General features: G+C 42.0%; 1 protein-coding gene across 9 annotated transcripts in view; it reads left to right on the forward strand.

Moving 5' to 3' along the window:
* Positions 1 to 22,425, forward strand: part of hdac5 (histone deacetylase 5) — a 61,996-nt gene that overhangs the window by 33,011 nt on the left and 6,560 nt on the right. For 8 of the 9 annotated variants that reach the window (XM_026324971.2, XM_026324973.2, XM_026324976.2 and 5 more), the window contains 19 exons: positions 366 to 482; positions 1,556 to 1,667; positions 1,840 to 1,953; positions 2,061 to 2,254; positions 2,325 to 2,443; positions 2,546 to 2,738; positions 13,575 to 13,686; positions 15,808 to 15,941; positions 16,301 to 16,421; positions 16,683 to 16,732; positions 16,845 to 16,952; positions 17,034 to 17,089; positions 17,264 to 17,351; positions 18,130 to 18,249; positions 19,429 to 19,526; positions 19,948 to 20,066; positions 20,191 to 20,324; positions 21,242 to 21,323; positions 21,608 to 21,782. In XM_026324971.2, coding sequence (XP_026180756.1) covers positions 366 to 482; positions 1,556 to 1,667; positions 1,840 to 1,953; positions 2,061 to 2,254; positions 2,325 to 2,443; positions 2,546 to 2,738; positions 13,575 to 13,686; positions 15,808 to 15,941; positions 16,301 to 16,421; positions 16,683 to 16,732; positions 16,845 to 16,952; positions 17,034 to 17,089; positions 17,264 to 17,351; positions 18,130 to 18,249; positions 19,429 to 19,526; positions 19,948 to 20,066; positions 20,191 to 20,324; positions 21,242 to 21,323; positions 21,608 to 21,782 — 2,246 coding nt within the window. Of the gene's footprint in view, positions 1 to 365; positions 483 to 1,555; positions 1,668 to 1,839; positions 1,954 to 2,060; positions 2,255 to 2,324; positions 2,444 to 2,545; positions 2,739 to 13,574; positions 13,687 to 15,807; positions 15,942 to 16,300; positions 16,422 to 16,682; positions 16,733 to 16,844; positions 16,953 to 17,033; positions 17,090 to 17,263; positions 17,352 to 18,129; positions 18,250 to 19,428; positions 19,527 to 19,947; positions 20,067 to 20,190; positions 20,325 to 21,241; positions 21,324 to 21,607; positions 21,783 to 22,425 lie in introns of those variants that run through there. The other variant, XR_003296696.2, reaches the window with a different exon arrangement.

Here is a 22,425-nt window from a genome sequence, read left to right on the forward strand (position 1 = left end):
AACAGACACTAATGGACTCATGCAGTACATGGGCTGCATGTTGTTATTGCCAGTTTAGGTTGTTGTAATGTTGCAGACAGTATAAACATTAAGTGGGACAAACCAAATTGACAGTTGTTGGTTATTAGCAAATGTGCCTGTTACATTAAATATGGATATAAGCAGCCAAGCCCAAAGAATGAAAGAGGATTCACAGAGGGAAATGACTTAAGATATTTCTGAGCCAGTACTTGCAGTATATGTTAAAAGCAGTGGTTACCATAGCAACCAGGATCAATCTCCAATGTATAACCACCCTCTCAACTAGTTCTAATGTTCCACAGAACAATCTGAACTAACCAGTTTGCCTTTGTGTCTGTCTGCAGCTGAGATCTCTCCATCAGACTCTGGGGGCTGATGGGACCTTGAGCCCTCTGAGTCTTTACACTTCGCCCTCCCTGCCAAATATTTCCCTGGGCCTCCCTGCCAACACGCACATCACGGTTGGTCAACTCAGCGCATACATAGCAGATTGTCCCACCTGTAGGTAGTTGCCATCAGCTAATGGAAACATTAAAACTCTGAGCTGGTGGAAACCTGTGCTTCAGTTGACTTTTTAATATTTCCAACTTATTTGGTTTAAAATGAGAAGTGTAAAATGTATTATGTGCTTGATGGCTACATACATCGAAAAGACGTGGAAGGAAAAGGTGTAGGTCCCATGCAAAAAGTTTAGATAGGATGATGTGAGAGGACTGGAAACATGGAGCAGCATTGCTCTTTTATTGCAGTGAAAACCTAGCTAGTTCAAGTACTGTATTTTCCAGACTATAAGTCGCACCAGAATATTAGTTTCTTTCAGCAAAAACGACCTTGTTGAACAGAAAAAAACATATGTAGGTCGCTTTGGTGTATATAAGTCGCATTTCTAATTATACTAATAATAGTCTAAATTAGCCATAACAACAATTAAGTCCAGCAACGTTGGGGAGAAGACGCCTGCCTGTCTTGGGTTGCCTGAATGCCGACTCTCACTCTAAACTTTGTTTCAGCTGCATACTTTATTACCTGCACTTTGAAGTCTGCAGTATAGCTCTTTCTTATAGGTGGCATTTTCACTTGTGTTACACTAGGAGTTACTTTTTCTAACCTGTGAGTGCTATCTACAGTAATATTGTAATGATATACTACTGGGCCTAGTAACCAGTAGTAACCAGTAACTCAGTGATTATTGTAGGTAGTAGGCAAGTTACCTGCAAGCCTGCTACCAATTAAAGCTTACGTTAGTGTAGATAAACACAGAGTTTAGTAAATTCCTCACACTTTGGTTTTTGGTTTTGAAAAACCATAACACTGATAAAAAAAGACACCTCCATCCAGTGCTGAAACTCATTTTTACTACCATTTCATGTACAGTACAGTGCAGTATATGTACAGTACTTGTGGAGAACCCCAAAGCTTATACAGTAGCCATTGTTTTGGTGGTGATTCCACTTTTTTTAATTCCATGTCACAGTCACACAGGGGGCTGTGTAGTACTTACTGTACCTAATACTTAATTCCCTTCCTCTTAAAGCCCTCTCAGAAGCTGTCTACCCAGCAAGAAGCAGAACGCCAAGCCATCCAATCACTGCGAGGGGGCGGAGCTCTAACAGGGAAGTTTCTATCCACATCTTCCCTGCCTGCAGGTAGCGTAACCATAGATCTTTAAGGATTTATCATACTCTAATTATTTTCCAATATTATATAATATATATGTATAAGACATTGATATTTATGTATATGAGTAAAGCAAAAAAACATAAATTTTAATTTGTTTCTGAAATTATTGGAGTTTGGGCATTTAATGTTTCCCTGCAGGGGTAGGGCATGATGTGGACACCCCTCCACCCAGCTCTCATTCTACCCATTCCTCACTATTGCAACATGTACTACTACTGGAGCAAGCCAGACAACAGACTGCAATGCTAGCTGGTATACACACACACACACACACACTGAAATTCACAGCTTACATTAGTGATAGTGTCCACCCAGTGTCTAACTCCTTCTCTTCCCGCTGTAACCCTTGGCTCATTCAGTTCCCATGTACAGCCAGTCGCCACTGGTTACAGCAGAGAGAGGGGTGTCCAGTGGCATGCGGACAGTAAATAAGCTGCCTCGCCATCGCCCATTGGCTCGGACCCAAAGTGCACCTTTGCCCCAGTCCCCCCAGGCCCTGCAACAGTTGGTGGTTCAGCAGCAACACCAGCACTTTCTGGAGAAACACTACAAGGTACATGTTTATACACACACACATTTACAGGTGGAGACATTCACGTACTAACATTAGCTTATTTGTTTAGATGCTATCGAAGGGAGCAGAGCTTCCTAGGCCGCCGCCCACCCACCCAGAGGAGACAGAGGAGGAGCTTACAGAGACCAATGACATGCAGGAAGACATCGAAGGGGAAGGCCCTCAGAGGTGTAACATTTCAGATTCCATGACTGATTGGTCTTTGTCTTTAACTGTATAGGTAATTGTAAACACCCTAACCATGTCTGCACTAATATTCTGACCAATCAGGCTTCAGAAGGAGGGCTTTGATGACAGCACCTCCCCCTCTGATCGACTTAGTGTGCATGTGAAGAGTGAGGACGATCGTAGGGTCATGCACGTGAAAGGGGAGAGTACCGAGAGTGAGCTGGATGAAGAAGAGGATGAAGAAGTCATCCAGCTGAGGGAGGCTAATGAAGAGGAGAGGGGAAACTACACGCAGGTTTGTCTGTAAACACAGTGCTACTCTTCATAGAGACTGAAGGTGCTGCAGTATTTTTACATTAGTCCCAAAAAGGGTTACAAGGAAGAACTATAAAATAGCTCACCAAATTAAAAAAAACATTATGATTTGATTTAAGAAAAAAAAATACTATTGAGACCAGTGTAATAATTGGTGTCAATTTCTTGCCACATATTGCAATTGAGAGATACTAGTTAGCAGGTCATTTGTAGGCGAGTAGAAAATTAACTGAATGGAAAAAGTAATACAGGTTCTGTATATAAATAGTTGTAAGACTTAGCTTAATTGAAGTAATGAATAAATACAGTGTTGTTGAGGGGAAGAAATGTTTACAAATTTTCATAAACGAGTACTTTTTTGACAGAGTTTACACATGTACACTAGTCTAATGTTGCAAACCAGGATACAAATTACAGTGTGCCTTAAGGGATTCAGTGATGATAACAACAGTTGGTTAGATTCCGAGTTCTTTATCATTAAGCCCTTAGTGAAACATTGTTAAATACACATACATGCCTTTTACAACTGTCATAAGCCAAATCTTTATCAGAACAAGATGTCCTCCATGCTGGAGATGGTCTCAGCACACTGGTCTCAAACTTTTACTTTGTACCACTTTACTGTGATGCTGCGGAACTGAGGTGCACAGTCATTGAGAATCTTTGAAATCCATCCATCCATCATTATATATACCTGCTTATTCCTACTTAGGGTCACAGGGATCTGCTGGAGCCTATCCCAGCTCTGTTCAGGCAAAAGGCAGGTGTACACCCTGGACAGGTCAGCAGTGCTTCGCAGGCCACATTTAGACAAACAACCACTCACGCTCACACTCTCACTCCTATGGATAATTTAGAAAGGGGAATGTCTTGCTTTTCCAAATCTGCTGCATCGTCGTCGGACTCGACGATACTCCCTGGATCCCTTTCTTCCTCCATGTCCCACTGCAAGTTTTCTCTCTATCATAACCTGTACACTCACTCGATTTACCTCTCTAGTTAGTTACGTCTTTTACATCATGTCGTTATCCATGGAGGTTGAAAAAGTAATGAGTCTGTTTTGCAAATGCAAGGAGTAGAACATACAGATATTTAAATGTAGGGAGTAAAAGTTAAAAGTCATCAGAAAAATAAATACTCAAGTAAAGTACAGATACCTGAAAAACTACTTAAGTACAGTAACAAAGTATTTGTACTACGTTACTTCCCACCTCTGATGTGTAATCTATAAGTTATATTTAACTCAAACCATACAGGGTGAAGCCAGGTCGGCCTGTGATCCTCAGAGGTGAACTGTTAACACTCTAGTTAATGGAAAGTTATATAGCTAAATGAGCAGCGGTGCTTGCAACCTATTTTTAAATGATTTAGTGCACTGCCTCTGGCTGTCATTGCATGATCAACATATAATATATACTGTTCATTCAGAAAGTATCCAGATCCCCCTCACTATTTTCAATTTTGTTATGTTGCAACCTGATATTACAATTGTTTAAATTCATATTTTTCTCAGTAATCTACACTCGGTGCCACATAATGACTAAGTGAAAACAGAAGAAATGTCTGTATATTTATTAATAAAGGAAAAACTTAAATATCACATTTACATAAATATTTAGACCCTTTGCAGCAACGTGAGCTCAGGTGCCTCTCTTGAACTTTGCTGAGATGTTTCTACATCTTGATTGGAGTCCACCTGTGGTAAATTAAACTGATTGGGCATGATTTAGAAAGGCACACACTTTTCTATAGAAAGCCTCACAGCTGGCAATGCATATCAGAGCAAAAACTAAGCCATGAAGTCAAAGGAACCGCCTGCAGAGATCACAGGCAGGAGTGTTAATAGGCACAGAGCTGGAGAAGGCTACCAAAAAAATTCTGCTGCACTGAAAGTTCACAGGAGCACAGTGGCCTCCATAATACTCAAATGGAAGAAGTTTGGCACACCCAGGACTCTTTCCAGAGCTGGCCGCCCAGCCACACTGAGCAATCAGGAGAAGAATCAATGGGAGAAGGGCCTTAGGAAGAGATTTGACCAAGAACCCAAGGGTCACTCTGGCTGACCTCCAGAGATCTTGTGTGGGAATGGGACAAAGTTCTACAAGGACAGCAATCACTGCAGCCACCACCGATCTGGGCTTTATAGCAGAGTGGCTAGACGGAAGCCTCTCCTCAGCGCAAAACACATGAAAGCTGCTTGGAGTTTGCAAAAAAGCACCTGAAGGAGTCTCAGACTGTGAGGAACAAAGTTCTCTAGTCTGATGAAATCAACACTTAAAATGTTTGGCCTCAATTCTAAAAGTTATGTCTGGAGAAAACTAGGGTCCGCTCATGACCTGCCCAATACCATCCCAACAGTGAGCATGGTGGTGGCAGCATCATGCTATGCTGTGGGGGTGTTTTTCAACAGCAGCGACTGGGAGACTGGTTGAGGGAAAGCTGAAACTTGAGCGGTTTTGCAAAAAAAGAATGGCAGAAAATACCCCAATCCAGGTGTACAAACCTGTTCCATCATACCCAAAAAGACCCGGGGCAATAATTGCTGCCAGTGGTGCTTCAACTAAGTACTGAGCAAAGGATCTGAAATACCTATGTTAATGTTATGTTTCAGTTTTTCCTTTTAATACATTTATTTCTAAAATAATGGACATTATTTCTAAAATTCTGGTTTCACTTTGTCATTATGGAGTGTAGATTGAGAAGAAAAATATTTTAAACAATTGTAGTATCAGGCTGAAAAAACTGAAGGAGTCTGAATGCACTGGATATAGAAATATAGTTGGTGCAAGCAGTGGTGGACAAAGCACTCAACTTCACTACTTGAGTCAAAGTATAGATCCTCCTGGTCAATTGTTACTCTAATAAAAGTAAAGTACTGGAGTATGTGTTTTCAAAAATACTTAAGTATTCAAAGCACTTAAAAAAATCTGAAAATGTTTTTTTTCCCCAATGCATTTTCAAATGAGTGCAGTCAAGAATCTTTCTCACACTGTAGTTATTTGCAGTATTTGTACTAGTTCACTGAATTGAATAGTACATATAGTTTAGAATAAGTAGAGATGCCTTTGTACAGAATGAGTAAATGGGAAACGGAGGAAACTTTCTGTAGTGTAAATCCATTAATGGACCAAACAGGGAGTAAAAGTTTAGAACAGGTGTAAACTAGGACTAAACCAGATTTAACCCAAGTCTAAACTGAGATGAACCCATGTTAAAATCAGGACTATCCAAACAAAGACTGAAGGTTAAAAAAAATTCCAGGATTCTGGAATTCCTAGAACAGGGGTATTCAACTAAAATGTAAAGAGGTCCAGTTGGAGAAAATTTCTTGAAGCAAAGGTCCAGAAGATCATAATGTCTAACTAGTTAGTGTGATATATATTTAAGTAGCCTAGTAGTTTTATCAACATCTGCATGTAATCAATACCTGACTGTCAAATCAGATGAATTCAGTACAATTCAAAAACTTTTTGACAGTATTTATTGTCATGTAACATACAACTGAACATATCTGTATGGCTGTAGATATGTATAATGTTCTCTCATTACACATGCTTTCCGGCAGCTGCGTGAACTGCGGGAAAGTTTCAGCATTAGTCTTTTGCCATGGGTAAATGTAAATTTAATGACAATTGGTTACAAAACCCTAATTTTGCGCCGTGGTTAAGTCCAGTTAGTGGCAACGTGTTCGAGGTCCGGTGCAGGCTGTGCAAAAAAAAAAAAAAAAAAAAGTAAAACTCCGAACAATGGGTATGAAAGCTTTGGAGACCCACATGTGGTGTGAATAAGACAAAGCGGCAGCGGAAGGCTGTCAGAAAACACCTGGCATTTTATTTTTGTTTTACTCAATAAATCAAACGGTGTGTAAACAGTTTATATCAATAAACAGTGTGTTATGGTAATTGGTTGTATTGTGGGATGTTTTATTTTATTTCTACAAAATTGGTCTTAAATTTCATTCAGCGTGGTATTAAAAAGGTCTTAAAAAGTCTTAAATCTAGCTCTTAGAAACCTGCAGATACCCTGAAATAGAAGCGGATACCATTACCTTCTGTTTTGGCTGTAGGTCCGGGTCCGTATGGGGCAGCTTTTGGGTCCGCATCCGGACCGTGGTCCGCCTGTTAGTGACCTATGTCCTAGAATTTTTTTTTACCATTTAGTATTTAGTAGCAATATTAAACCAAGACTGGACCAGGATTAGACCAGGACTAAAGCAGGAATAAATCAAGACTGAACTAGGACTAAATCATTACCTCTACGCAAAGCACAAAGTATCAGCTTATCTGAGCGTGATGAACCAGTATAGAAACACCACTGGGGCAAACCTTCTTCTTTTTCTAGGGAAGTTGCAACCAGCGTTCAAAGGTGCATACCGCCAGCTACCATTCACGCCTACAGGCAATTAAGAGTCACCAGTCAATCTAACTTTCATGTTTTTGGACTGTGAGAAAAAGCTGGAGTACCCAGAGAAAATCCCTGCTGATGATGCAAACTCTAACAGAAATTCTGCCATCAGCCACCAGTTCCCGTCCGTCGGCGTCTAGGCGAAGGTGCCCATGCCGAGGCCCAGCAACCAGTCCCATTCCTTTCACTCGGGGCCTGGTCGCCCGTACCGAGGTCCAGCTCCCATTCCCAGCTCCTCAGGGTCTAGGCAAAGGCGCCCACGCCGAGGTTCAGCAACCGTTTCCAGCCCCTCAGTCCAGCGTTGCGGGGCCAGAGATGCACCTAACTCCCGTACCGGAGTTATATCCTGTTGGTTCGTCCCAGCTGGCCAACGCCACCGCAACTCCCGGAGAGCTTCGTCTTGGTGGCTGGGCTGGCCGATTTCACTGCACCTCCGGACCGTGAGCCACGTTGTGGTGAGTTGGCTGGGCCACCCGACTTCACTGCCTCCCCAGTACCAGACCGCTGAGGTCTTTCCACAGTCTCCCGAACCTCTGTGTGCCGACGGTGTCGTCCCCGCTGAGGTTCCAGCCATTCATCCAGAACCGCAGTGTGCCGACGAGGTCGTCCCCGCTGAGGTTCCACACCAGCGACAGGTTCCAGTCCCTCAGCGCCCAGGCGAAGGTGCCCATGCCTCCAAACGGCCCCGGACTTTGTCCCATTATTACTACTTGTGTGTGTTTTTGCCTGTCTGTCCTAGCTGAAGTGGCGTTTTGTTCCTGGACAGAATATGTGTTTGTGCCTGAGCCCTGGGAGATCCAGGTGTAAAATAAATACTTGCGTCCTGCATTTGGCTCCTACACCTCCTTCACTCACCCGCACCACCACCAACTTCATAACACTTTCCCTGCAACAGAAACACTTGCTGTAGTGAACCCTTTACAATTGTGATGTGTTAAAGTGTGGTTAATCTTGAAATTGGTTGTTTGCTGCATCCCTAGTGGGGTGTGAGGGGTGCTTAGAAGGTTGCATTGCCATAAAATGTTTCATATTTTACACATTGCACCTTTAAGGGCTTTGTATGTATGGAGACTTATAAATTCAAAATGCTCCTAATCTTGGCAACATTGTGCAGGTGAAAGAAGATTTCTTCAAAGTATGAATTAAGACAACATATCCTGTTTGAATATAACTTCAAGGTTTCACCCAGTAATATTGGAGGGCAAACCTAAACCATCTGGAGTAGCTATAGGGTTAACACAAGTTAATCTTATAAATGGTGAATTTAAAGCATCTTGATCCGGGAGGTATACAATAAGAAGGGGAAGCAGGCAGCGCGGGATCACTGCGGCCACTACCCAACAGGAAGAGCGTTCTGAACTAGGGAGGCAGCCAGCAGGAGGGAGAGACTGGACGCTGACAGCAGGGAGAATCACAAAGGTACGTTTGCAGAGTTATATTACAAGCACAGGACAAGGAACAGCTTAATACCGCTGAGGTAAGCAGACAAACTGGCGCTTGATGGGTGAGGACTGTAGCTTTTTATGGTGTGGAAGAAAGAAGTGATGACAGGTGTGGCTCATTGGCTCTGCGCCTCCCTCACCCAGTGCAACTGCGGAGAGTTGGACAAATGACGGGAACAGACGGACACAAAAGGGAAAGGTAGAGGCACATGAGGGGCGAGTGCTTCTGCCTCATGACAGCGATCCCCCATGTTTATCTGGATGGTGGCGGTGGAAATTCCAGATCAGGTCCTGATTCAGACTGGCTGAGCGGGATACCCAGGAGCGCTCTTCCAGTCTGCAACCCTCCCTCCTGGTAGCGGAACATACCTGGGAGTTATGGGCGTACTCCAACCAGGGCAGATAGGAGCTCCAGGAGGTGGGATTGGACATCGTTATGCACCTGAGGGTGACCTCCAGGTCCTGGTTGGCACGTTCCGTCTGGCCGTATAGGTGGAAGATGGAGGACAATCTAACTGTAGCCCACAAACCCCTGCAGAATGCTCGCTACACCTGTGAGGTGAACTGAGTCCCCTGATCTGAAACCACGTCGTGGGGAATGCTGTGCAGACAGAAGACGTGGTCCGTCAGGAGCCGGGCTTTCTCTAAGGCTCTGGGGTGCTTGGGGAGAGGAATAAAGCGTGCTGCCTTAGAAAGCAGGTCAAGCACCGTTGATATTGCTGTGTTACCTTGAGAGGGTGGCAGACCAGTAATGAAGTCCAGGGCTATGTAGTATCATGGCCGTGAGGGAATGGGCAATGGCAGGAGAAGAGTGAGAGGTTTGGTAGAGTGTGGCGTGAGCTGGTAGCCACCCATCCAAAGCATTAGTGCATATGGGTTGAGCTAATGGGCATAACGGAACTTGGAGATGCTGAGCTAATTCGGCATCTAGGAAATTATCGTCAATGCCAGAGTCAGTGAGGGCCGGGAGGGCATGGTTCTGGTGATGTAACACCAGTGTGGCAGGCAAGAGAAACCTGGGGAGAGGCGCCTGGTCGGCGACTTGGCTCACCAATATCCCCAGGCTTATTGATGAGCCAAATCTTTTGGTTGGCTTGGGCAGATAAAGCAGGTGGTGAGCAGGTGCCCCAGGTCGCCACAGTAGAGGCAGCAGGTGAATGTGCCACTGCCACTCGGCAGGCGTCAGTCTGGCGCAACGGGGCTGCATGGGCTCCCCAGGTTCGCATGGGCTCCCCAGGTCCACTCTGCTCTGTCTCTCTCTTCCGTTGCTCCCGTAGCCTTCTTGTAGCTGCCACTTCTCCAAAGTTCAAACACAAGTTGAAATGGTCAGTGCGGTACAGGGTTGAGACTTTCAACCTATTTCGAAACATCAAAAACCTTTACATGAAATAAAAAACTCAGGCCCTATCTAACACACCAGCAAAGCAGCCATTAGCTTAGGTCTTATTTCTTGCATCCCATAAGAAACCCCTGGGAAACACTGCTTTAAAGTCCCAAGTAAGTGTTAAACAGAACATTTTGGTTACGCAGCATCATCCCAAAGAGGGATGAGTCACACACATACATCATCATCCAGCCTCCCGCAGTTTTCTGTCTCACTTTGTTTACTGTGTTACAGATTTTGTTTGTGTTAGCTATCTGGCACATTGCAGTTAATTGTGGGCTTGATACTCTGACCCTGAAATAGCTTCAGGTGTATTTCACCTTTCGACATTTGTTTTCACAAATTGAATTGTTACGGTTTGTTACACTGTCCCCAAGTTACCAAAAGAACAATCAACACTTCTTCAAATGTTGCTGCAGTGTCCAAAATGCTTTCGTGTCATCTACTATTTGCTATATGTCCACGAATACTTTTTAGTTTCTTCTAGTGTTTATGTTCCTTGAGTAGAAAGCATTGTAGATAATTGCATCTGTGATGTTCTATACATGCATAGTGGTGGTCTGCTAGTCACTGGTATTTGCATTGTGTTTAAGTGCAGCTTTTAGTAGAAGGTGTGAGAGAACTTAGCAGTCAGCCTTTGTTTGGCTCCTTGGGCTTCACTTAAATGACTGGTGTTCATGAATAGTGAATAGCGTTTTTACAGCTTTTATTGAAGACTCGGGTTGAATGGATCATTCTAAAATGCATGGCCACATTTAACTGGCTAGAAGCAAACAAAACAGCATGAGTCATGAGAAGACAGAAACAGTAAATATATGATAAATATAAAACTTTTGTGACGTAGTTACAGCTTAAAACTAATTGCATAAACATAATAATATTTCTAATAATTATTTTCAGTACTTGGACTGCCTGAAGTCTGGAACCCATGGAGTTTCCCCCCTTGAGATGCTTTGCCAGGACTTTACCTTAGCTGCCTTTCTCCTGATTTTTGGGCCAATATACAGTGGGTACGGAAAGTATTCAGACCCCTTTAAATTTTTCACTCTTTGTGTCATTGCAGTCATTTGCCAAAATCAAAAAAGTTCATTTTATTTCTCATTAATGTACACTCAGCACCCCATCTTGACAGAAAAAAACAGAAATGTAGAAATTTTTGCAAATTTATTACAAAAGAAAAACTGAAATATCACATGGTCATAAGTATTCAGACCCTTTGCAGTGACACTCATATTTAACTCACATGCTGTCCATTTCTTCTGATCCTCCTTGAGATGGTTCTGCTCCTTCATTGGAGTCCTGCTGTGTTTAATTACACTGATTGGACTTGATTAGGAAAGGCACACACCTGTCTATATAAGACCTTACAGCTCACAGTGCATGTCAGAGCAAATGAGAATCATGAGATGGAAGGAACTACCCAAGGAGCTCAGAGACAGAATTGTGGCAAGGCACAGATCTGGCCAAGGTTACAAAAGAATTTCTGCAGCACTCAAGGTTCCTAAGAGCACAGTGGCCTCCATAATCCTCAAATGGAAAAGGTTTGGGACGACCAGAACTCTTCCTAGACCTGGCCGTCCAGCCAAACTGAGCAATTGTGGGAGAAGAGCCTTGGTGAGAGAGGTAAAGAAGAACCCAAAGATCACTGTGGCTGAGCTCCAGAGATGCAGTAGGGAGATGGGAGAAAGTTCCACAAAGTCAACTATCACTGCAGCCCTCCACCAGTCGGGGCAGACGGAAGCCTCTCCTCAGTGCAAGACACATGAAAGCCCGCACAGAGTTTGCCAAAAAACACATGAAAGACTCCCAGACCATGAGAAATAAGATTCTCTGGTCTGATGAGACCAAGATTGAACTTTTTGGCGTTAATTCTAAGCGGTATGTGTGGAGAAAACCAGGCACTGCTCATCACCTGCCCAATACAATCCCTACAGTGAAACATGGTGGTGGGAGCATCATGTTGTGGGGGTGTTTTTCAGCTGCAGGGACAGGACGACTGGTTGCAATTGAAGGAAAGATGAATGTGGCCAAGTACAGAGATATCCTGGAAGAAAACCTCTTCCAGAGTGCTCAGGACCTCAGACTGGGCCGAAGGTTCACCTTTCAACAGGACAATGACCCTAAGCACACAGCTAAAATAACAAAGGAGTGGCTTCGGAACAACTCTGTGACCGTTCTTGACTGGCCCAGCCAGAGCCCTGACCTAAACCCAATTGAGCATCTCTGGAGAGACCTGAAAATGGCTGTCCACCAACATTCACCATCCAACCTGACAGAACTGGAGAGGATCTGCAAGGAAGAATGGTAGAGGATCCCCAAATCCAGGTGTGAAAAACTTGTTGCATCATTCCCAAGAAGACTCATGGCTGTACTAGCTCAAAAGGGTGCTTCTACTCAATCCTGAGCACAGGGTCTGAATACTTATGACCATGTGATATTTCAGTTTTTCTTTTTTAATAAATTTGCAAAAATGTCTACATTTCTGTTTTTTTCTGTCAAGATGGGGTGCTGAGTGTACATTAATGAGAAATAAAATGAACTTTTTTGATTTTGGCAAATGGCTGCAATGACACAAAGAGTGAAAAATTTAAAGGGGTCTGAATACTTTCCGTACCCACTGTAGATTGTATGATGAATGCAGATGTTTTGGTAATGTAGTTTTGTCAATAGGCCAAAAGTGTTTCAGAGCCTAGTACTGTTCCTGAGGGTTTGATTTCAGGTGACTACCTGGACTACAAGGAAGCAGACTGAGAAAATAGAATCTAAAGAAGAATCTGAAATTGAAAACATTTTGCTTTCTTTACCACTTTATTGCTTACTACATAATTCCAAGTGTTATTTCAGAGTGTTGATGTCTTCAGTTTTGAACAACAAAAAGAATAGAAACTCAAAAAAACATTGATTGAGAAGGGGTCAGTTGTTGACGCTGCAGTGACATCACCTGCTGGTGACGCAACCACTGGACTCACCACTGTGTGTGCGTTTGTGTGTATGCACTGCTGTATGTCTGTCTATTTTCAAATGTGTGTGTTTTAGTGTCCACCCACACATGATGAGTCACCCACTTTGCAGCAGGGAGCACAGCAACACTCCCTATATATAGGTACTACAGAAGATGTGTGTGTGCTGTGCTAACACAAACCTTGAAAAATCACACACCCACCTTTTGTGGAGGTTGGTGATGATTTCTGGACAGTCAGTCAAAGTGTCAAGAAAAATATACTTAAGACTCTAATAGTCATTGTTATAAAAACAGTAGTATCAGCTTTTTAAAAACAATTTTAGTCTATTAAATCAATAAATCTTAATTTGCTTAGCATGTTTTCACGCTCATTGGTCTGACAGATTTTTATGAATGATACAGTGATTAGAATTATAATGTGTGTGTAACAGGAAGAAAGGGAGGATTGGTATTGGTGTTGAGCATGTTTTATGCATGCACACACACACACACACACACACATATACACACGCACATTGCAATGAATGGACTGATCTCTGAATCCTTTCTTCTGCTATGAATCATCATTTTCTCTCCTTTCTCGTTTTCCTTTTTCTTTGTCTCTCTCTCTCACTTTCCCGTCAGGCCTTGCAGCATCTGGGTGTGTTACAGTCCTCGTTGCCCCACAGACCTCTGGGAAGAGCGCAGTCCTCCCCTGCAGCCACTGTCAATCCCATCAAACACCTCTTTACTACTGGTCAGTTTTTGTGTGTGTGTGTGTGTGTGTATTTTTTAGTTTGTGTCCACATCTGGGATTGGATGAGAGTTTGACATCAGCAGTGTCAGTCCACCGACTATCAGCCACTATGCTTGTTGCCTAGCAACAGAGCTGACTGATGCCTGAAAGGCTAGATAAATTAAGTGTACTGAATAAAATACCATATTTTTAATGCACTCTTTACTTTTTTTTAAATATTTCATTATGTTCATGCAAGAACTCTCACTATTGTTGTTTGTTAATGTATTTGTTTTTAATGATAGTTTCACTTTAAAACACCTTCCTGAAGTTACCTTCCAAGGATTTTATTGTGAAACATATACAGGATTATTTGACTTTTATTAACACAACCTTAACATCTTTTAAGTAGAGCAGGTCAAAATGTTTAGATACTAGTTTCTGGTTGAACCCTGGAAAACATCAGTATTGTTTAAAACATCAACAGAGGACAGAGAAGATTTTTCTTTCACCAGTGTGTTTCAGAGCCTTTGTCAGGGTGTTTACACAAAATTAACGCTTTAATGCAAACTCATTTAACTGCACAAATTTTATTTGCATTTCCTGTTTGACCTGTGGCCTTGCCCGTAGTAGGAGAAATCAAAAATGCAGCCATATACAGTTAAGACTGCAGCAGCAAACACAAATAGAGAAAGAAAAAGGTCTTCTGAACGGTAAATAAATTTACAAAATGGTGTCTGATGGATCTGTCGACAAGACAAAAGTTTTCTGCGTTTATTGTTGATGTCAATTAAGTTATCACCGCAGCACGTCGAGTTTAAAATATCACTTGATGGCGAAGCATACAGCTTATGCAGAGAGCTCTCATCCCCCTTGCCAAAGGCAGACCACACTAGATAGTCTGCAGCAGAGATAGATGGACAACCCCACAAGCGATAGCGAAATGGGTGGCTACAGCATGTAGGCCAGTGTGGAGCTCTACAAGGCAGAGCCCTCTTGGCACAGAGGACTTGTCCCCTACAGTGGTGGTCCAAACATGAAGAAGCACACAGTGAGATGGCCTACCTTGCACGTAGATACTTAGCGACACCTGCCACATCCATACCTTGTGAAAGATTGTTTTCACTGTCAGGGCATGTTGTTCCGAAAAAGCGAGCTCTGAAAATGTAAACAGAAACATACATTTTCATAAAGCATCCATGTTTGTTCATGCCCATGATGATTGGAGTATTAAAAACTTGAAAAATATTAATTTAAGGTCCATTTAGAACAGATAAAAATGTGCAATTAAGTTGCGATTAATCACGAGTTAACTCATGACAATCATGCGATTAATTGCGTTTAAATATTTTAATCCATTGACAGCCCTAGTAAAAACAGAAGCCTCAAAAGCATTCTGTATCTCTGTCACAAAAACTTCAAAATAAAATGACACTATTAAATATAAACATAAAAGTATCAAGCAGTCACAAAATACTGTCAATAAAACCCAACAGATTTGTTGCCCCTGTGTTTGCCACCTTGTTTCAGTGTAGAAGTGGAATTTTAAGCTTTTGTCATCTGAACGGTAAAGCTATACATACAGTCAAGATCTGTGTGTGTGTTAAGAGAGCCGGTACCATCCTGGTTGAAACAGTTAGCGTGATTGTGCAGTACAGTCATACCCACAAATGTCAAAGAAAATACAGTATATATATATATGTTTTTTTGCGTAACAAACATTTGTTTCAGCTTCTTAAGTGTGAATATTTGCTACTTTTTTGTCGGTTTGGACTAATACTTCAACAAAACAAGACATTTGAAGGTCTCATCTTGGGCCTCAAGCAACTGCAACATCTGACATTTTAGTTGAAATAAGGCATTTTTACCCTTTTTATAGACCAAATAAATGATATATTAATAATATGACATGATGGAGACCATGAACATGTATTTGTTTTGTACTGGGTTAGTTAATGCTATGGACATGTTGAGAATTTATTATTATTATATGTAAACTTTTTTTAATTCTGTATACTTACCATTCTTGCACCTTTGATTTGTGAACGCTACTCTGCTGTCATTATTGTTGAATGTTGCCCTTTATTTTTTATTAGATATTTTATTTTATTGACCACTGTCTCATTCTTGTTGTTACTCCAGGTCTGGTATATGACAGTCTGATGTTGAAGCATCAGTGTGTATGTGGCAATGCTCACATCCACCCAGAGCATGCTGGGAGAGTCCAGAGCATCTGGTCCAGACTGCAGGAGACAGGCCTGCTGGGTCGTTGTGAGGTATACACACACATACAAACTTTAAATTATACAAACAGGGCTCACAACAGAGCTTTACCCACATTGCTGTATTTTTATGATTGATGCCAGCATCCACTACAGTACACTACTAGCATTGACCTTCCAGAACATGTAAGTGAAGATAAAGCTTTCATTATTATTTCATTACAGAGTTCATTATTGTCATTTTCTGTAAGCAAATGACCAGCTATAATTCATTTCCATGTATAAAAGTTTTTTACAGTATCTAGTTGTTTCCAGTGATTGCTAGATGTCCATTATGTTACTGCTTCCTAATGGTCAAATTAGAAAAGTGCAAGAGCCTTACTCAGTCTTTCTCTCTGTCTGTGTATGAACAGAGGATTCGTGGGCGTAAAGCATCTCTGGATGAGATCCAGTCTGTCCATTCAGAGTTCCACACTCTGCTATATGGAACCAGTCCACTCAATCGACACAAACTGGACCACAAGAAGCTGCTGGGTACCTGTCCGTCTGTCTGCATGTCCAACTGTCACATTGTCTCATTGAGTGATTGACTGACTTCCTGCCTCTTTAACTGACTATTTGTGTATCTGTCTGATTGACTGCTTGCTTGACTGACTGTCTGACCAACTGTCTTTCTGTCTCACTGTGTTTGTCTAACTGGCTTCCTGTCTGAGTGACCATTAGGGGTGGGCTATTTTGCCTTTAAAGAATATTGCAATGTATTTTTTGTTAGTCTATTTATATTGGTTGTTTCAGGTCCAATCAGCCAGAAGATGTATGCTGTTCTTCCCTGTGGAGGAATAGGGGTGAGACTGTATTTCTAGTTATCCATCTGTTCCTCTGCCTCTACCTCTTACTGTAAAGCCTGAATCTAAGCGATCTCAAGTCCTGGACTGAGCACTGTGCTGCCCCCTGTAGGTGGACAGTGACACAGTGTGGAATGAGATGCATTCGTCAGCAGCGGTCCGTATGGCAGTTGGCTCTGTCATTGAGCTGGCCTTCAGAGTGGCAGCAGGAGAGCTGAAGGTAATACATAGAAATATTTACACGTGTACAAACTCTTCTGAAAATAAACTGTTGTCTGACCAGTACTTCACTCTGTACCAGAATGGCTTTGCAGTTGTGCGTCCACCGGGTCACCATGCTGAGGAATCCACTGCCATGTAAGTACACCCACAACAATTCTGTTACAATACTAGGTTTTTCAATTCTTCCCGTCTTTGGTGGTCACTAACAGTTTGCCCCATTGCTTCTGTATGTATGTATGTATGTATGTATGTATTTATGTATGTATGTATGCGTATCCTGCTTGTGCGTGTGTGTGTCTGTGACAACAGGGGGTTTTGTTTCTTCAATTCAGTAGCAATCACTGCCAAGCTGCTGCAACAGAAACTGGGAGTGGGCAAGATCCTCATTGTGGATTGGGTGAGTAGCAGTGACATTCATACACACAATTTACAGGAATGCATGTGCATCTCAGCTTATAAAACAAGTGCTCTCCCCTGTAATTTCAGTAGCCAGTTAATATTTTCAAACTTACAGGATTAGAAAGATGAGTTGCCCTACTAAATGTAATTTGCTAGCCAACTGATTTGTCCCGTCCTCCACACTGCCTTCAATGCTGAAAAAGAAAAAACAGAGGCCCCCTGCCCATTGGCACAGTTTAATATCTATGTTCATGTTAACTTGTTCAAGCTCTTCATTGAAGCTATTTGATGTTTACGTTTAGATATTCTCTAAAGCTCATCCATCAAATTGAATGTAATCTGGATGTGTTGTGTATCATATTTTCACAAAACTCAGCCTGACAGTTGGAGGCTTTGATCTTTACTAAAAAGGAAGACAAAATCCTGTAGGTTTGAACATTTGGCTACACAGTATAATTTTTGCAATGACTTACCCAGCAGTAGGACAGTGGAGTCAGAGTCTGGCAGTAAAAGAATCTAGACCAAAGCGGCAGGTAGATCGCAAGGTTTGTTTTTAGTAGATTTGTTTTTTAGTAGATTGCCCCCTTTGTATGTATCGGAACAGAAGACTGCATATTGTCTCTGCTGCTGCAATACACTTTATGTTAATCATTCTGACCTTTGTGTTAACTAAGCAATCTGGATAAAATGATGACCAAACTCAGTGTGTTCAGAGTGTCTGTATCATAATTACCCTTTTCACCTTCTGTCTGATGCCACTGTACCTGTCACTGCAGGACATTCACCATGGCAACGGCACCCAGCAAGCCTTCTATAGTGACCCCAACGTCCTCTACATCTCCCTTCATCGCTATGATGATGGAAACTTTTTTCCTGGCAGTGGGGCTCCTGAAGAGGTACTAACACACACACAAAGTAGAGGCGAGAATTCAGAAATAATTGAACTACTATCTTGTGTCAGACATTCTAAAATTGATCTAACTGTATCATTTTACGCCCATTGAAGACACACAGTGGGTGACCTGTAGCTGTGTGCTGCATTCTTGCCCTGAGCATACATAAAGTCTTATACTGGAAAAGTATTTGTGTGTAGGGAAAAAAGTAGGCCAAAATTCAGGATTTGCAAAACATTCAAACAGTGGTGACAATATAACCTGTATGTTTAAAGGTAGCCATTACCTGCAGTAATGCTTTTATTGACTATTATTGTTCCATTTTGGGGGGTGTTGCTGCCACCAGCTGTTGAGCTATGGTATGGTGAGAATTTTGCTGCTTCACCCTTTCCTGTTGATGATTCTCTTTTGCACCTTGTATTGTATCAGGTATTTGTCTTTTTTGGCTTCTTCTAACTTCTGAATCCACATCGCTCTTGCTTGTGTAAATGGACTGAATTCAACAGCAAGCATTAAATTTGGCTACTTACTTTCTTTTCTCACCAAATAGAAAGATCCTCTAACAGGGGTAGCCAACCTTGAGGGCTACTGTCCTGCTTGTATTCCAACAGTCCTTGCCCTACCCACTGCTGATTATCTGGATCAGGTGTGTTCAGCCAATCAGAAATCAGAAACAGGAAAAGCCGGGATAGTTGGAAAATACACAGGGCAGTAGCTCTCTTGGACCAGTGTTGGCTACCCCTCATGTAGATTTGTGGGTAAATATTAATTATTGAACAAAACATGCCGAAAGTATATTGATTTTTTTGTGTAAACATAATAAAAATGTTGCCTTGATTTTGATTTTCCACCTTATGTTCACTGTTGAATCCCATGTTTTATTGGTTTTAACATGCACGCAATTGCTTGAATCAAACGGAGGTAGGATCAGGAGGAATAAAGTGTTGAATTAGTGTGTATTGAATGCCTGGATGGGGTACACAATAGATTCATTTTTTTGGATACTTTGAGCTGACTACAGTATAAGTAATATGAAAATGCTTCAAAACTAAAATATAATTTTTCGTTTCAAATATTGACATATATAACCCAACCATCTTGCACAAGCAGAAGTATACTGTATACAGACACACAAGAATCAGTAATACCAGTTACTCTATCTCTCTGTCTCCCTTTCTGCAGGTTGGCTCAGGTGCAGGTGTTGGTTTTAATGTGAACATAGCATGGACTGGAGGGGTGGAGCCACCTATGGGTGACATGGAGTACCTCACTGCCTTTAGGTAAACAGTAGTAGTATTGTATTCTTGTCATTTGAATATATATTTAAATGGCTACATTATTACCAGTTACATTCCACACTCCACACTGAGATGTAGATGTCCCTTGGTCACTTTATATGAAATTTTTTCCCATTTCATTCTGAAGATGTTTGACTCCACTTCATTATTGGATAAGAGTAAAAATAGAGAATCTGCAGGGGGAACTGAAAAAAAAAAGAACAAACAAAAAGAACAAAAAGAACTGAAGTTAGCAGATCAGTCCAAGTTTAAACATTGTGCATTGGCTGTTTATAGTGAAAAATTGCTGTCTATGAATGTCCTCAGGTCATGAAAATAAATTTAGGCAAAATGAGGATTTGTGTTCAATTTAAACACACCTTGAAGAAACAGCATGTGTGTGGCTATGTTTCTATATCCGTAGGACTGTGGTGATGCCCATTGCCCAGCAGTTCAGTCCAGACGTGGTTCTGGTGTCTGCAGGCTTCGATGCAGTGGAGGGTCACCAGTCTCCTCTTGGAGGCTACAATGTCTCTGCCAAGTGTGAGTACCCCACTGGTTACCATGGTGACCCACACGGGGCAGTTTTTGATTGCTGTCTTAATGACATGATTTCGAAGACATTTGTACTTAGTGTTTCTTAACTGTGGTTGGTGTATGCTGGCAGGTTTTGGTCAGCTAACACAGCTGCTGATGGGGCTGGCAGGTGGGCGGGTTGTTATGGCACTGGAGGGTGGTCATGACCTCACCGCCATCTGTGATGCATCAGAGGCCTGTGTATCTGCGCTTCTGGGAGAACCGGTGAGACAGTCAGATTACTGTCAATAATTATTCATATTTAAATTGCAAGTCTGGACAGTGCTGGTGTTTCTCAAGTTTCTCTCTATGAAGAATATAGTATGACACTACAAGAAACACAGTATGTACATGAGTAGAAGTTATAAATACATATACATAATATAAATGTGTATTTGAATATTATAGATCAACAATTTGGGAAATCTGATTATTTGCTTTCTTTGTAAGAGTTATGTGGTTATCTTAGAATAAACTTTAAAAGAAGGGTGAAACAGCTAGTTTGACTTTTAAAGTGGGCAGTGCTATATTAATAGCTCAAAGCTCACGCATGAACTATAAAACTGACCATTTGTTTTTTTGGAGGGGTAGGGGGAGTTACTGTATGTGCTCAGTGTCTTAGCAAAAAAGTGTGGTGACTCTGCAAATCATTGCAAGAGTGTCTGTCCTGTTTGGCTTACTATTTGCATATATTATGTGCATCCATTATCTATACCCACTTATTTCTAATTAGGGTCACGGGGATCTGCTGGAGCATATCCCAGGTCTCACCCGAAGAGACCTGGGATATGAAAGGCAGGGGGGACAGGTCACCAGTCCATCACAGGGGCATATAGAAACGAACAACCATACACACACACACATTCACTCCTATGGGCAATTTTAGAATCAGCAATCAATCTGACATGCATGTTTTTGGATTGTGGGAGGAAACCGGAGTAGCTGAAGTAAACCCACGGAAGCACAGGGAGAACATGCAAACTCCACGCAGAAAGGCCCCTGATGGGTTGTGAACACGGGCCCTTCTTTCTGTGCGGCAACAGTGCTAACCACTAAGCCACCGTGCTGCCCCATATATTATGTATTTGCACAAAAGTTTATTTCATACATTTCTGTAAACACAGACTTTCTGTCTCTTTCAGTGTGACTCTGTATTTCAGTGGCCTCAGGAGAAGCCATGTCTAAACGCCTGTGCCTCACTGGAGAGAGTAATAGAGATCCAGAGTAAGAAAAATGCACACCCATCCCTACTTGTAATGTAAATATAAACTACATATAGGTTAGGCATGTATGTTTTTTCCACCTGAAAATTAAATTGTGATGAACCCAATAGGGAGTGTTTTTGATGGCTTCATTATTATTCCAGATATTTCCTATGAATGTGTCTCTCGGTTTTACCAGAAGATCCCAGTCTCCCGTTGAATACAGCATCAATTAAAAAAAAATGAAGGGAAGCTATAATGTACCTTCATTCTCAATCCCTGTGTATGGTTATCTTGTCCTTCCAGGTAAACACTGGTCTTGTCTCCAGAGTTTGTCTCAGACGAGTGGCCATTCGCCTTTGGATGGCCCCCTTGGTGCTCAGGGCCAATCGGAGAAGGATGAGGCAGAAACAGTCAGTGCTATGGCTTCCCTGAGCGTTGATGTCGAGCACTCTGTTTCTGACAACACAGAAACCAGCAGGTCAGCATGCATTGTGGTGACTTTCTCATAGTATTGACATATCATTGTAAAGGATTATGAAAGGCTGAGCACTAGCAATACAAAATGTGGGAACATGGTTCAAGCCCATGCATGTGCCAGTCAGGACACTGAGCTGAAACATGCTTTTGGCAATATGGTGTTCATCAGCCACAACAATGTTGCTGTGTTCAGTCAGTCATAAGTTTGAAGATACTATCTCAGATGAGAATGAAGTAAATTGGTGAATCAGCACTGGGTAGGGCAGGTGTGGTTGGAAAACAGGCAGGACAGTGGCCCTTGAGGACCATGGCCTGAGCACCCCCGCAGTCCAGGGGACTCGAGCCAATCTCAGCTGACACTGGGTGAGAGGCAGGGCACATCCCTGAACTGATCGCTATCCTACCATGTGGATGACCCATAAAGGCAGACAAATACTCACATTCGCATCTAAGGACACTTTAGAAAGTCCTGGTTCTCTACAGGCTCAGGTCGAGTGCTTTAGATAAAATATTAAATTTAGCAGAATTTATTTTGTCACACAGCTGTATCACAATGATTTATTTCCAAACTTCAATTCGATTCAGTTCAATTTTATTTATTTGTATAGCGCCAAATCACAATACAATCATCTCAAGGCACTTTA

The sequence above is a fragment of the Mastacembelus armatus genome, chromosome 8, assembly GCF_900324485.2.
Source record: "Mastacembelus armatus chromosome 8, fMasArm1.2, whole genome shotgun sequence".
NCBI classification, from domain to species: Eukaryota; Metazoa; Chordata; class Actinopteri; order Synbranchiformes; family Mastacembelidae; genus Mastacembelus; species Mastacembelus armatus.